This window comes from Formica exsecta, unplaced genomic scaffold (assembly GCF_003651465.1).
Source record: "Formica exsecta isolate Colony F162 unplaced genomic scaffold, ASM365146v1 scaffold127, whole genome shotgun sequence".
NCBI lineage: Eukaryota > Metazoa > Arthropoda > Insecta > Hymenoptera > Formicidae > Formica > Formica exsecta.
This window is the reverse complement of record NW_021848602.1, coordinates 99,514-116,540: the sequence shown is the minus strand read 5'-3', so window position 1 is coordinate 116,540 and position 17,027 is coordinate 99,514. Positions and strand designations below refer to the sequence as shown.

At 38.3% G+C, this 17,027-nt stretch overlaps 1 protein-coding gene across 1 annotated transcript in view; it reads left to right on the top strand.

Moving 5' to 3' along the window:
- LOC115245696 (laccase-like) overlaps positions 1-17,027 on the top strand; it is a 222,779-nt gene that overhangs the window by 117,804 nt on the left and 87,948 nt on the right. Inside the window, exon 5 of the mRNA XM_029824122.1 lies at positions 10,493-10,766. Coding sequence (XP_029679982.1) covers positions 10,493-10,766 — 274 coding nt within the window. The remainder of the gene's footprint in view (positions 1-10,492; positions 10,767-17,027) is intronic.

The following is a 17,027-nucleotide window of genomic DNA, read 5'->3' as shown; positions in this document are numbered from 1 at the left end:
TGCATATGATGCATGACAAATAACTATATGATGACAATCATTTGACAAATATATTTGAATATACTGTATTCCTTTTTATATCTTTTGCTTTTGATATATAATCAGGCTACAAGACAGATTAGTCAGATAATTTATAGCATAGCACAAGCGTATAGTAGTAGTAGTTTTATTTACTTCAGCTTTCGCCAAGAAGGGGACTTAGTTTACAATATTAAACTTAATTTCCACACATATCCATCCACACCTTATAATACGCTTCCCTAACATTACATTTCACCTATTATTACACATTAACCATATTAACACAGAATTATCTATTAGATTACCACTAAATTACATTATATTAAATTATTTTCTTTTTTTTATCCTGATTCTCCTGTCCCAACTCTCTCTTAACTTTAATTTCTTTTAATTTCTGTTCTCTCTCTCTCCATAACCTACTCAAAATCAGGCTTTTATTTTCATCCAAATCATCATCCCAAATCCTTTCCCATATCTCCTGTTTCTCTTAACCTAATTTATCAAACCAACCTTTTGTCATAACACATTCCTCTACATAATGCCTTAGGTTATCTTGTCCATTTTCGCAAAATATACACACTCTCCCTTCTTCACTTAACCAATATTTATTTGCTTCTTCTAAATTTCCACATCTTAATTTAATCAACGCTCTCACACCGTTATCTATTCCTATCTTATTCACATATGCCTTCCTTAAATACCTAAGTCCCTGTCCCTCTGTTTTTATTTCCTTATACCTTTTATTATATTTTGCCTCCATTATCCTATTTCATTCCCATTGCCTCTGCAACTCGCTTTCTCTCGTTATTATCTCTACCTCTAAATCCTGTTCATTGTCTCTTATCTTTTCTAAAATTTCCACGCCCCAACCATTCCTATTATAATATTTTTCCCTCTTTTTCCCGTAAGCATCATTCCAATTTCCTTCCTCCTTCTCGCTCCAACATACCAGGTATATAAATATGAAACCGGAATTTGCCCACAGATGGCCCTAGCTGTCAATGTAGTTACCGTCAAACCGCGTCATTGACGCCATTTTCTTGTTTTGACATCTGATAAAGATTATATTTATATACCTGGTACCTTCAAAAAACATCTTTCTTCCCTATTTAAAATTTTCTCCTCATATCTTTTTGCCCTAATACCCCATCCTACCCTTAATTTTTCCATTCCCACTTCTCTTGAAATGATATACCTAGGCGTACAAAAATCTATTTTAAATATCCATCTTATATAATCCATCATAATTTTCTCCAGTTCCTTTTTCTCCTCCCAACCCCATATTTCCACTCCATAAGACATCACACTTTGAACTAAATACCTAAATAAAATCTACCTTCTAACAAAATCATCCCTACAAATTCTTTCCCCCAACTCCCACACCTTATTTGCAGCCATTCTACCTTTTCTTGCTAATTCCTTAATGTGTTCCTTATAATCACCAGCCTTATTAAACGTAAATCCTAAATATTTGAAAGACTGTATCTCTTGAATTTTCTCTTTTTCCACTTCCAAACTTTTCGTTCTTTTTCCTACCCTTTCTCTTAAACACTATTATTTTTGATTTTTCCGCATTTAACTCTAATTTCCTTTCCTTTAAAAATCTTCCTAAAGTATCCATCATATCTAACAACGCTTCTCTATTTTTAGCCAAAACTACAATATCGTCCGCATACGACAAAGTCCAAATCCTCTCCTTACCTATCGCAATGCCTCCTATTTCTCTCCTTTTCAATTCCCTATCGATGTCCGCAATATACAAATTGAATAACAGAGGACTCAGTACACAACCCTGCCTCACACCTTTTCTAGTCCAAAACTTATCTGTAAATTCTTCCCCCATCCTAATCATTACTTCTGTTTCCTCGTATATATTCTCTAATCGTCCTATCACTTCTCTATTTATACCTTTGTTCTTTAATGTCTCCCATAACTTATCCCTATCTACATTATCAAACGCCGCTTTTAAATCTACAAAAAATGCGTAGACCTTATCTTCTCCTTTTCCTTTCCTTTTCTCCCTTTGACTCAGGTGGTTCAAGATAAAGATATTATCCATCGTCGACCTTCCTCTTCTAAATCCCGCTTGACTATCAGGCAATATCTCCAGGTATTCTTCTTCCTCTTCTAGTCTATTCTTTAATACTTCAGCATAAATTTTATAGGCCGAACACAGCAATGAAATCCCTCTATAATTCCCTCTATAATTCTCTTTGTCCCCTCTGTTATATAAAGGTACTATTATGCTTGTTCTCCAATCCTTCGGGATCGTCCCTTCTTCCCATATTTGGTTTAACAGCTCCTCCAATCCTTTCTTCACACCTTCCCCAGCATACTTCCAAGCCTCCATAGGTATCCCATCCACGCCACAAGCTTTTCTAGACTTCATCTTTTTAACAGCCTTCCAAATTTCTTTCACTTTTCTTCTGTCTTCCTGTTCCTCCTTTACCACTTCCTTTACTTGTCCTTTACGATTTTCCTTAAACTCCTCCCCCCTTCAAGTAGCTCCATGAAGTGTTTCCTCCATTCCCCTTTTTTTATATTATTCTCTATCCCCCGCATTTTCTTCCTTTTTTTATTAATAAATCTCCAAACCTCTTCTTCGTTCTTCAATTTCTTCAATTCCTCTTCTTCGGCTACCCTTTTCTCCCTTTGCTTCTTCTCCTGAATTTCTCTCATTTTCCTCTTCCCTTCTGTGAATATCTCTCTTCCTATTTTCCCTTTTCTCCAACTTCTATATAGCCTCTTCACTTCCCTCTTCCTTCTTGTACACTCCCTGTCCCACCAATCTATGTGTCCTAACTCCTTTATTTTCCTTTTTATCCTTTTTTTAACTAAAGCACCCAACACCCATTCTTTCAATCTACTCCATTTTTCTTCAACAGTGCAAACGTTCCTCAATTCCTCCATATCCATTGTTTCTGTCTTCTCTTTATACCTCTGTATTGCCTCCTCATCCCAACATATTATCAATCTTTCCTCTTCTTTTCTTCCTTCTTCCCCTTCTTCCTCACGCATTCTTCTTTCTTCTTCACTCGCCATTTTTACCAATAAAGGCATGTGGTCCGAGTCTATTCTATCACCTATTTTAAATTCTCTAATTCTATCATATACATTCTCGCTTACAAATACATAATCTATCACCGTACAACCTCTAGCCCCCACATATGTAAGCTCTCCTTCCCAATCTCCATCTATCGAGCCATTGATAACGTACCATCCTTTCTCTTGTACCCAGTTTATAAGCCTCTTTTCATCCTTACTAATCACTAGTTCTTTACTACTTCTTTCCTTTCCTCCTTCGTTCACCTCTATTCCACTTAGTTGACCTATCCTAATATTGAAATCTCCTCCTAAAATCACGTTCGTATACTCTCTGTCCTCCGTTAATTTGTCTATCCCCTCTCCTCTAATTTAATCCACCCTCCCCCATTGTAAACTGAGATAATTACTAATATCTCACCTTTTTCTTTTATTTCTGAAATTACTAAACCCTCCTCTTCTTCCTTAAACACCATGCTACCCTTTTGCCCCCATCCTTTTCTTATACCTATAACAAAACCTCCCCTAGCTCGCCTTTTTTTTTCTCTTTCATCGCAAAACTGCATACCCATTCATGTGAGTTTGGCAACCTACCTTTAAAATTATCCCATCCTTTTTCTTCTAACCATGTCTCGCACATACTTATAAAATCAAAACCCTTTATGTAATGCCAAAAATCCTTATCCTTGTTCATCAAACCAGCCACATTCCAAAACAATAGTTTCTTATCATCCTTCTCAAGCTCTCCTCCTCCAGTTGTTATTTTAACATTTTCCAACACTTCCTTCCTCCCTTCCCTTCCCCTCGCATCACTCTCTTGGCTTAGCCAAAATTTTTCTCAACTTCCTCTCTTTCTAATTCTTTTTCCTTTCCTATTTCCTTTTCTATCAAAAACCATGGTCTCCAAATTCTGTTCACTCTTACCTAACCCTTCCCATGCCTACCTTTATATCTTCCCCCCTGCTCTTCTGTTCCTTTGCCCATTTGTTAATTTTTTCTTGTGTCTTCCTTTCCTCCCAACTCAAATTATTTTCAATAAAAATCTTACTTCCTTTTAATTTATTTTTATTTGTCATAATTTCCCTTTTTTTCTCATCATTCTTTATTTTTGCAATTACCACGGGTCCACTGACTCTACAACTCAAAACTTTACAATCGACCTCAATATTTTCTTTTATAAACTTTTGCATTTTGCCTATACATTCCACCTGTTTTTTCCATAATTCGCTCGTCTTCGCTAGTCTTTTAATTACGATATTATATTTCCTTTCCTCTTTTTCCTTTTCTGTAACCCATTTTCTTATTATCCCCACCTTCCAGTTACTTAGTCTATTATCACTATTACCTAAGCCTACACATTCTGTGACAGATCCATGGCCACTGCCCTTCCTGCTTCCAATGCAAATATTCCTATCTTCACTTGTTTCCTTCCTTATCAATTCCTCCAAACTCTTCTCTAGTTTGCCAATTCTATTTTCCAACTCCTTTTCTCTTGCTGACCATCCTTCCTCTATTTTTATCATTTTACTTTCCAGGATCTTGATTTCCTCTCTTACTTCTTCCCTACCTCCTGCTATCTCTGCTCTCATCTTTTTTATCTCATCTAACACTAACCATATCGCTCCAGCATTCACACTTCCTTCACTCTTCCCTCTTTCCCCTTCACCTACTCTTTCCTCTCGTCCAGCGCTCTGTGGTGATCTTACTAACCTATTACTTCTTTTGAAAATCTCTTTTTCCAGAACTTCTTCCTCCATCCTTTTTCGTTTTTCGCCCATTTCCTCCTCTCCCTTCATTATCCATTCCTCTAGCTTTGAAAATGAATTCGCTCTTGTTCTTGTTCTCTCCGTCTCTCTTAATCTACTAGCTACGTTTCCTCTTTCTCTCTCTTGCGGCAGTGAACTCTCCGCCGACTCGCCTATCTTCTCTTTCTCCTTATCCATGCCCTGTCTCCTACGTCTATATCCCCGCTCCCTATATTCTCCTCCACCTACTTCGCCTGTCTTAGCAGCTCCCCCTATGATCTCTTCTCCTTGCCCAAACCACTTTTCTCCCTTCTCCCCCTCTCCTCCTCGCCCACGCACCGCGCGCACCGCGCTCCTTCGCCAACCTAACCTCCTTCTTACTCCTAACTCCGCACCGTCATTTTCTCCATCGCAATCCTTCCCTTCTACCTTATCCCTATAACTGCCTCCACTTCCTCACCTATTATACCTAATCCTCTTCCTACTTATCGCCTCTAAATCTTCGTAGCTACTCTACTTACGCAATTATCTCACAATCACTCACACCGCAAATAATTCGCAAACGTTCCCTCACACGCCGTCTAACCAAGTCCGCACAAGCGTATAGTAATATACTTTAATTTTTTTAAAAAAAGAACGTAACATTTGCCACTTTTATAAAAATACTTGATTTGCTTAATTTGTTTCATAGATATGTAGAATACACATCATTTTTACACTAATCGTTTGTGCTAGAAACTGATAAATTTCTGTTTATGACTTTTTTATGTCAGATTATTGTAAGAGCCTTAAAAATCGTGGCGACCGTTACGAGGACCACCCTGTATAAGCACTCCTCCCGGTTGTATGCGGTTGCTACGGTCGAGGTTGTAGCGGGGTATTGTTTCCGGCTTGGTTGTTCCTGCTCGATCCGCTCGAATTCCGCGGCGTCATCGAATAGTTCGTTTAGATCAACTATGTCCCGGCGCTTGACGTACTTCTTATATTCGGGCCGCATGTTTGCGTAAATTCGCGACAGTCGTTGGTCGTGGGTGAACCCCCCAGCTTGGCATATGAGAGTCATCATGTCGTCCGCGTACGGTGCGAATTTCTCGTTCTCTCTTTGTTTCCGTTCGGCGATTTGTTGTTGGAGCTCTTCGTTATACCGTGGGGGCAGATACCGCTGTCGGATGGCGTTACAAAAATCTCCCCACGTTTGCCAGTCTTCGCGGTTATTCCGAGCCCACGCGACGGCATCTCCGCGTAGGAGTTCGGACAGCCCCTTCAGTAATTGCTCGCCGGAGTACCCGTAATCCGCGCGGAGGTCGTCCACGCGTTCCAGGAAGGCGATCGAGTCGCGACCGTCGAATGGACGTCCCCATTTCCGCAGCTGTTCTAACATTTGCGTGGTCGCGGATGGTTCGAATCCGCGCCTTTCGTCGCGGTGTGCGCTCGGTAGTGCGATCTCGATTCGCGGGGGCGTCCGTGTGCTCCAGGCGGTCGGGCCTTGTGCCCCGAATTCTTCCGGGTGCGCGTCTACATACCGGCTTGTCCGGTGGCGGATTTCGTCGAGTGTGCCGGTCGTGTCGATGCCATGCTGGGTGGCTACGGCGACAAGTTGCTCTTTCGTGAGCGTGTATAGCCGCATACACATTATTTTTACACTAATCGCTTGTGCTATGTACACCCGACTAATCTGTCTCGTAGATATGTAGAATACACACATCATAATTTATATTATAATTTAAATATTATAACTCATATTATAACTTTACATATAATTAGTAAGGTTTATTCTAATCTTAAATATATAAAAAAAAGAAACGTTACATCTATCCTTTTCATATCAATAAGAGAAAAGGTTACTCAGAATTATGTCTTTGACAACATATGTCAAGGTCAAGGTCATTGGGGCTGGGTCCCCTATTCGCTATATTTACCCTAACTTTTCATGCTGGACGGTGTTTTGACCACGCCGTTAAATCCGCAAAAAATCGTATGTCTCCCGGTCCCTGTTCGGGCGCCAATGTAACGGGATTACTTTTCGCGAGCGCGCGCGGATGAACTCGGTCGGGATTAGGGCTCGTGAAAAGATGAGACACACAAAAAGCTTGAGATACAATGTAGCGTATTCATTCGCCTCTTTCGGCAATGGTCAAGTTACAATATGTTTCGTGATGCTAGCGCGCGGCGGATAATGCAACGCGTTAGATTTAATTCGCGTTCGTTAGTCGGTGCGCGAGGTTCGATGTATCGAACCGCTTATGATATTCGGCGGCGTACGGCGAGGCCGTGTTTATTTTGACGGCGCGCGAAACGCGCAAGAAACAGGGCGCGGTCGATCGGCGCGTGTACGGCAAGGCCGTGTTTATTTTGACGGCGCGCGGAATTATATCGTGTGATCCGTCTAAGTATCTCGGCGCGATTATAATTGCGGGATCACGGTAAAACCGTGTCGGTGCGTTTATGTGTCTTTATCCGCGTATTCTCAGGTGTGCCGGGAGGAGGCGGCCGGAGATCGAGAATCCTCGATCGGGTGGAGAACTCTCCGTCCCTGCTTCCGTACGCGGATAGAGGATGGCTAGCTGGAGTCAAGAAGCCTCGACGGGGCGGCGAACTCGCCGGCCCACGGTCCGTTTAGCGGTAGCGGTCGGATGTTAGACCGAATCTAAGATAGCGGCGAACTCTCCGCTTTCGTTGATTAGGTCGGACTTTCGTGAGGATTTCGCAGGCGGCGAGGAGACCGAGAATGCTTGGTGGAGACTGCGTACGCGTCAATCTCACGTTCCGTCGTTTTATGCGAGTTCTAGGATCGGTTCTGGTATCGGCTCGGAGCGTACTGCTCGAGAGGATTCAGGAATCGTTCTGGTCATGAGCTGTCGAAATGCTGCCTTTTTATACCCGAGCGTCTAGCGGTAATTGCGTCGTTCGCCCCCGTACGGTTGTTTATCGCAACGGCGGTAATTAGAGTATTAAAAAGGGCGCTAGGCGCCTCTGCCAATGCCCGGCTGGTGTTCGCCGAGCGGCAGACTTCCGGCTGGTCTACTTGCCGGGTAACGATGGGGGGTGCTAAATTCAAAATGTAATTGTATAAGAGTTTTTTTATAGCAAAAGGCGCTTGTGCGCGTGTACTTGGCGCCTTTTTTTCACTTTTTTAAAAAAAAGGTAATTTTTTAGCAATTTAAAGAAGACGGGACAGCAAGAGCAATATCATCCACATATCTAAAATAAAATGGAGGAGTGAACTTTAATAACCCAAGCGCTTTTTTCTCTAAATCTTGCAGTACAATATCCGCGATAATGGGGAACAGAGGGGAGCCCATGGGTGTAGCAAAGGTTTGTTGGTAAATAATACCATTAAATGTGAAGAAAGTTGAATTTAAAGTAAATCTAACTGCTCGGAGAAATTCTGATTTAGAAATCTTACAATTATCAGAAATATAATTCTATCTATCCGAAACACTGTCCATCGTTATTTCAATAGGTATATTTGTAAAAATAGAAACGACGTCTAGCGAGATTAGACTAAAGTTATCATCAATCTGAATCTCCGAGTCTTTTTACCAATTTGAAGCTATTTGAAACGTTACTATTGGCTGTTGGAAAACTTTTAAACATAATCTGGTGTAAGTAAGAAGCTAGATGATATAATGGACTGTTTAGAGAAGAAACTATTATTCTTAATGGACAGTATGAACAGTATTATTACTGCCACATTTTTGATATAATATATTCCATATACTTTGTAATTGCGCTGAGGATGGTCCAAAAAAAGAGGACCGAAACGTATGCTTTCTGTGATTTTGTCTATCACGTAATCAAAATATCAATGTAATTTGATTGTAATAAAACATATGCGCACAAATTATTGCGCTGGCTCTTGATTGCCTTTTATTTCCTCGTATGATATATTTATAAGAGCCTTTATTAGTTAATTAAATTATTTATGTAATGACATCAGAGTTGAGCAAAAATGTAATCTAATTGACAATTACAACATCTAACTGCTCGGAGAAATTCTGATTTAGAAATCTTACAATTATCAGAAATATAATTCTATCTATCCGAAACACTGTCCATCGTTATTTCAATAGGTATATTTGTAAAAATAGAAACGACGTCTAGCGAGATTAGACTAAAGTTATCATCAATCTGAATCTCCGAGTCTTTTTACCAATTTGAAGCTATTTGAAACGTTACTATTGGCTGTTGGAAAACTTTTAAACATAATCTGGTGTAAGTAAGAAGCTAGATGATATAATGGACTGTTTAGAGAAGAAACTATTATTCTTAATGGACAGTATGAACAGTATTATTACTGCCACATTTTTGATATAATATATTCCATATACTTTGTAATTGCGCTGAGGATGGTCCAAAAAAAGAGGACCGAAACGTATGCTTTCTGTGATTTTGTCTATCACGTAATCAAAATATCAATGTAATTTGATTGTAATAAAACATATGCGCACAAATTATTGCGCTGGCTCTTGATTGCCTTTTATTTCCTCGTATGATATATTTATAAGAGCCTTTATTAGTTAATTAAATTATTTATGTAATGACATCAGAGTTGAGCAAAAATGTAATCTAATTGACAATTACAACTTACAATTACAATGTAATTCTTAATGCAATTAATAATTACATTTTATAATCGTTAATTGTTGCAAACGATTAAATGAAATAATTGCGAAAAGTAATTGTGTACAAATTACGATTACGTAATTGTTAATTGTTAATTGATTCAATGTAATTGTAATTGTAATTGTAATTGTAATTGTAATTAGAATAAGAGCGACTAAGAGTACGCGTCTTCTAAAGGCACATATGATTAATACCTTGACTAGGGATGGGATCAAGTTCAATACATATTCATGAATCTAAGTTCAATTCAGTAATTAAATTTCATTCTATTGAAAGGAGTAGTTTATAAAAAACATATGTATTAAATGTAATTATAAAAAACTTCATATAATTATGAACGAGACAAATTACGAACAATGAACAATTACAATAACGAATAATATTAGTAGGTACTAGTGTCAAAATGTAACTGAAAGTTTATGAAATATACTAAAATCTTTTATAAGTATATACTTCGAAACATGACACTCTCTATGTACAATCGAAATTCTATAGTGTGTACACATATACACATCCATACACAAAGAGGAGAGAGAGAGGGGGGGGAGGGAGAGAGGGGAGGGAGAGGGTATGAAATAATCTCGATTAATTTCAATGTGATATAAAATTGAAATCTTATGTGATACGAAATTAAAATAAGGAATAATATGATAGGCAACTACAAGAACAAGAGTTGTAATATATTTAAATTACACAATCGGGGAGACCTATCACTCGCTAGCACCGGCAAGCTGCACGAGTAATATTGCGATGTGGTGGAGGCTTTCTAGGCGTTCTGTAGGAGGAGACTTGCGCGTAACGGACGAGTTTTTGTCTGATCCGAGGTTATTCTCTCGCTGGACGGAGTATACATTGTAATTACAATTACATTGTAATTACATTATTTTAATTAAATTATTTAATCAAATCGATTAACGCCCAACTCTGAATGATATCTTATGAGTAATTTTAAGCATAGGAACAAATGTAAAATTTTTAAAGCTCTTAATACTTTTATCTCTTTTTCAGACTTTTTCTTTAAATATTCCCTAATATTATTTTTGCAATTTTTTCTACAGGTATCAATTTGTGGTAAAAAATGCAGGTACACATTTTTATCATTCACATATATCGGTGCACATGATAGATGGACAGTATGGATCTTTTATCGTACGCGATTCGCCACTATTGAATCCGTTTTACAATTTGTACGATATAGATCGTCCAGAACACGTGATGGTTATCAGCGACTGGTTTCACGAATTATCATTAGAACGTTTTCCTGGTCGATATAGAAAAAATCGTGGGCAAATCCCGGAAAATTTTTTAATCAATGGTAGAGGAAATTGGACGGTAAGAAAAATCTCAGCTTATTAGAAGCGTGGTAAGATAACAGTTCGAAAATTCGGGAGTTTGTATCTAGTGATTCGTATATAGCCTTTTCGGGCTATAACAATATTTTAAAAGTTTATTCACAACCGAACTTGCGTGACTGTATAAGTTTATACAATTATGAAAAATAATTGACACATACATGTTTATTAAGAAGAGCATAATATATATTACTATATTACAGAATTACTATATTATAAAATATAATTATAACATTTGCAAAAACTGATAGTATTTCATTGAATAAAGAAAACAGTAACAGCAAGTATGAACCATATCCTGCTTTTTCCATAAAGAAAACATTTATTGGCAATGTCCTTATATTTTTCAATGTGTCTGGACAAAAGCACAGATAATCCATATGTTAACTGAATCAATTGAGTATTTTTCTTTGAATAGTACAAAACGATTTTTCATGTATCAAAGAGTTTTTAGATTTCGTATTATGGCATACAACCGGTATAAACATTTTTAGGACTATTGAACAAACTCTAAAAAAATTAAACATTGATTTTTCTAAATGCTTGTCTATTGTAATTGATGGCGCGAAGTCAATGACTGGTTTAAAAATTTCTTCGGCCAAATAAAGTAGCGAGATTTAAAATTCCCCTTTATTTATTACATCATTTATCAATGTAGGAAAGCAGTTAAACTGTGTACCGTAATACAGATTATAAAAAAAATATGAATGAAATAAAAAGCGATCACAATTTTGTTAATCACAGAAAATGATCCCAGAAATTCCAATATTTTCTCAAAGAGGATAATTCAATTTATACAAATATGTCTCTATACTCAAAGTTCGATGGCTCAGTGCAGGAGAATTGTGATGATTTATGATTTTATATCTTTCTTCGAAAATTTATATTTTTTCTTGTGAACTTGATCTTATTATAGATTAAACATCTCTCTCTCTCTCTCCCCCTCTCCCTGCCTCTCTCTCTCCCTCTCTCCCCCTCTCCCCCCTTTCTTTCTCATTTAAATTTGAAGGTGCCAAAGACCAACCATACTATATCATAATAGTTGCTCATGTCGACTCATTCCGCAAGAAAATAATATTAATAAAAGATCACGTCATCATCACCTAGAAAAAGATATTGGTAATTATGCAGTTTAGGATCAACCACACAAATTTCAATGGTCTTGATATACATTATCAAGAACACGGTCCTGAGTAACTTTCAAAAGATTTCAGCCGTCGCCCGTTATTTATTAAAAATTTTTAACAAAATAAGTCTAATGTGAATAAGCATACACACGCACATACACACACACACAACATTCCTTCTTAAATGTATATGATGACAGAAAATTATGTTCTATTTATTAAACTTATTCTGCTAATAACTTTTTAATAAACAAGAAGCAACGGCTTTTGAAAGTTATTCAGGATGGCATTCTTGATATCAAAGCATATTGAAATTTGTGAGATCGCCCCTAAACTGCATAATTATTAAGATGTTTTTTATTTTTATTTATCTACCGCAAGATTCTCTTTGAAAAACACGATAAAAATATGATTTTAAAAAACATCTCCACTTTATTGATTCGTCAATAATTTAGTTTGATACGCGTTTCAGTGATTTTAGAATGCTTAGAAAAGATCTAATTCTTATCGAAAATCCTCGGATAAAGTTCCGAAAAGGGCTTACTTCCGATTTCGATGAAACTTTGTGAAAAGCTTCCTTTCAGATTAAAATGGAAGCCTATAAAGGGAATTTTGGCGACTCCTATAAGAAAGTCATTTTTTAAGAAAAAATGGTGAAAATATAATAATTGTATCAAGCGACGCGGTAGCGTCGCGACGCCAAGTATATTAAAAAATTCGTTCTAGATTGTCAACGGTTTGCCTATGTACAGGGGCCGCGATGCTACCAAGTAGCTTATCCGGAGTTTTACTCTTAATAAACTTTCGATTAAAATCCCTCAGGAACTAAAGCCGTAATCAAAAATCTAACGGCACTTTTCTTATACAATGTGGATGCAAGCTTTCGATTGCGACCAGTTTGAATAAGATTGTGTAGTTAATCCTGAGATATGATAATCGTATCGAGCGAAATACCAGAATTGTGACATTTATTTTTCCAATTCAGACTCTCACGTACGTATGCTCGCATGCACACACGCAAATCAATTTTGTCCCTCAAGGCGCGTTTGCAGCGCTCATGTACGATTATTCGCTTGAGTGTGCAAATACGCTTTGAGAGACAATAAGTCTGTTCTTTATAGCTGAACTGACTGCACCCGTTCAGAGTTTATCTGTTTCTTTCCACATTAGAAGAAGAAAGATAAGCTCTGAACTAGTGCAGCCAGTTCAGCTATAACGAACAGACCCAATGTTGTGTATATACGTGCATATGTATAAGATAATAATGTAAGGTTATAAGGCTGATATTACATTTGTCGTACGACAAACTTTTTAAGCGCATTGATTAGCTAATTTCTAGAGACTCAAGAAAGTTTCTATTTTGCAGCCAATCAATATGCTTAAAAAGTTTGTCGCACGACAAATGTAATATCGGCCTAAGAGTATATATCCCGCGGATAAGATAAAAAATGTGAAGATTATATAGTATATATCGCGGAATAATGGAACGAAAAAACGAAAAGTAATAAGAGTATCGCGGAATAATGCAACAACGAAGAGAAGTGATAAAGTGAAAAGAAATTATTAACGCGGAATAGTGTAAGGAAGAGAAGTGATTCCTTTTAATCGATGTCATATCGAGCAAAGTTTGGTTATATTAATAAAACTGAGCGAATACTTACAGTGGAGTGAATCTGTGCATTATCAATTATAACATATTTGTGATAAATACATTATTGGAAAATGATTATGAATAAATCGAAGGAATATTTAGAGATTTTGGATGGCCATGTCTTCGATAACGATAAGCTGGTAATTATACGCGCGAACGCGCATTCATGTATTTAATGTTTATTTGTATTTTATATATAAATGTAATTAATGCATAACTAATATTTTTAGGTTAACTTACAAATGGCTAAAAGCAATGAATTTATATTAATATAGCAAAATAAATCTTGTGAGAATTCTATCAAAAATATCATAAAAACCACAGCATTGAATATACATTTTTATTATTTGGCTTTATATAGAATAATAAAATGATAAAATCATATCGAAGCACTTCTATAGTGTATACAAACATTTTGCGGATCTGGAATTACTCGCTACTTTTGGTTCTGAAAATGTGAATGTTTATTTATATTTTATATATAAATGTATTTAATGCGTAATTAATATTTTTAGGTCACTTACAAATGTCTAAACAATGAGTTGCAAATTTTTGTTAATATAGCAAAACAAATCTTGGGAATTCTATCAAAAATATTACATTATAAACAGTTGAATTGAAAGCGTCAGAGTTAGAGCCTAAAATAGAAATGTTAAGCGTTAGTCAAAGAAGAGAAATGAGACTCCTGCTTCTTCTCTATTGTTTGAGATTGAGCGTCTCCAAAGGGAGCGCTCGAAAATTGGCGCGTTAGCGGCCATCTCGCGCGGCGTACGGTTTGCCGCAAATCAGATCACGCGCAAACAGCGGCGCTGCACGAATCACGCCAGGCCCGCGGCATCGCTCGTGCCGTTCGAAGCGGGCCACGCAGCGGTCACCCGCGCGAGCTATTGCAAACAACAAATGCGAATAACAACGTTCTAATGTTCCTAATCATCGCAAACAACACCAAGCTCGATCTTTCGCGAAAACACGTCGAACATTATAGAATAGGCAAAAGAACGATTGTATAAAAGCTCTCTCGGGGAACCGCCGGGCGCACTCGATCGTGAACTCCATCCGTGACAGTGTGTTATTATATCGTCTAAACTCTGATAGAAAAGTCGCTCGCTTTTCCAGTTCGTACTCTCGCTTACGAAACGCGAAGTTTTCGATAGTAATAAAAGAGATTTTTTGTCGCTCGCGATTAATCTCTCGCAATTAAAACGCGCCGTTTATACCGTCGCTTGCGGTATTCAAGATACATCCGCCGCTCGCGGAGAGTATCTTTGCGCGTCCGGTGCAAACGCGATATCGCAGGGTTTCTCTCGCCCACGTCCACTTCTCTCTCGCACAGTTGAACTTATTTTTTAAAACAATGAGAAACGTGGAAATTGATGATTTATTTGGATAGAGCCTTTTGCAATATAATGTTATCAGAGAACATTAGAATATCTGTCATCGACAAAAAGTAGTTCAAATTTGGATAAACCTGCATAAAAGGGGACCTCCCTCGTATGACCTTGACCTTGACATATGTTATCAAGGTCATGACCTTGAACAACATACAAAAGGTTTTAACCGTCGGTCATTATTAATTAAAAAGTTATTAACAAAAAGGTATGAAAAATATAGCAGTTATTTTGAGTATTAAAAGGCATAAACAATTAATATGTATGTGGAAATAGTATATGTATGAACGAAGGAAAATCATTAGCAGTGAATCGTTGATATATTGAACAGTTTTTTTGTTAAAGCAGAAAATAATTGATTGATTTAATGGTAAAACTTAAGATTAAGGGCGACCTCACCGATTTCAATGATCTTGGTATATGTTGTCAAGGACATAATTCTGAATAACTTTTTCTTCTAATTTAATCGTCGCTCGTTGTTTACTACAAAGTTATGAACAATTAAAGATAGTGACTGACTGATGTTTGGGACATAAAACTGCGCACATTTTTGCATGACGCGCGCGCGTGCGCGCGCACGCACACACACGGTGGGAGGTTCAAAGGGGGCCTTCGGCCCCCTCTCGCACCCACCCCGCCAGTAGGCAGGGTGGACCTTGCTTTACAACTTACAAAGTACATGCTACATTGTAGAGCAAGATCCACCCTGCCTACCGGCGGAGTGGGTGCGGGAGGGGGGCCGAAGGCCCCCCTTGCACCCCTTCGTGCGTGTGTGTGTGCGTGTGTGTGTGCGCGCGCGTGCTTCCTATCCATGCATGTACTGTGGTATATTTCAAACTTTTTTGTTAATAACTTTTTAACGGATCGTGACTGCAACTTATTTCAAGATCAAGGTGATTCAGGACGATGACCTCGACAACATATGTCAAGGTCAAGGTCATACGAGGGGGGTCCCCTTTTATGCAGGTTTACCTCAAATATGTGTGTATATATATTATGCGTATCATAGGAACAATGCAAATATGTGTGTATGTTGTTGCGTTCGTCGCTCTCTCACTTTCTCACACTCGCGCACACGCAATAAAAGGACACTTCCGTAAAAAGGAGAACAACTTTATACACAGAAATATTATATACAACAAGAGTACAGCATTCATTAATATTCGTAACCAAATATGACATGCGTCTTTCCAGACCAAAAGCCTCCGGAAAACAACAACCCAACTTTGTTTAACAAAACCCTCTCGTTGTTAGGGAGAACGCCTTGCAGCTAATGTCTCGCCAAGCATCCAGCGCGAACATAACACCGAGCGTCCAGCGCGAACGTAAAACTGCCCTCCTTCTTCAAGATTGTCGTCCCGACAATCAGTGATCGACAAGTCTATGTTGAATGGGTTGACTGTAGTCCACTTCTTCCAAAGCGAAGACTCCAGGGTGCCACAATGACTCCTTGCTCTACCCTGAGCTGCTGCTGCAGGTTACCGAGCATCATTACTTGGCCCCAATCACACGCTTTCCAGGAATTCACAGGGCACTGCCATCGAACCCTCTTCATTCTCGTCGACTTCAGGGTACCAAAAATGGTCTCTTGCCCTACCTCGAGCTGGTGCCACGAGTTACCAGGCTCCATTTTTTTTCCATTTCCACCTACGATTCTGGGACTTCATTGCGGATTTTCTTGAAGATAGAGAGCTGGCCAGGCTTCCTTCTTCTTCAACTTCCGCACGCCCGCATAGGATTTCCGCTCTTTTTCACGTAAACCTCCTCGATGTTAATGCTGCCTCAATGCAATCTTGCAAGTCTTCGGACAAGGGGGGGAAAACTTTCTGAGGACCCAAACGTCTCGTAAGACTAACCTTGCCTCTGCCTCTGCATTCGCCCTAGTCCCACGGAAAACCTCAGTCGAAAACCGGGAAGAGGCAGTCTTCAAAAATTAAATTTCCTTCTTCCTGAAGAGACTGACGGCAGTTTCAAAGGGAAAGGGAACACTTCAGGAGACCATGCTTTCTGAAACGAACAAAATATCTAACGCAGAAAACAGAAAAATGCTTTTCTTTAACAAATAAATTAATTTT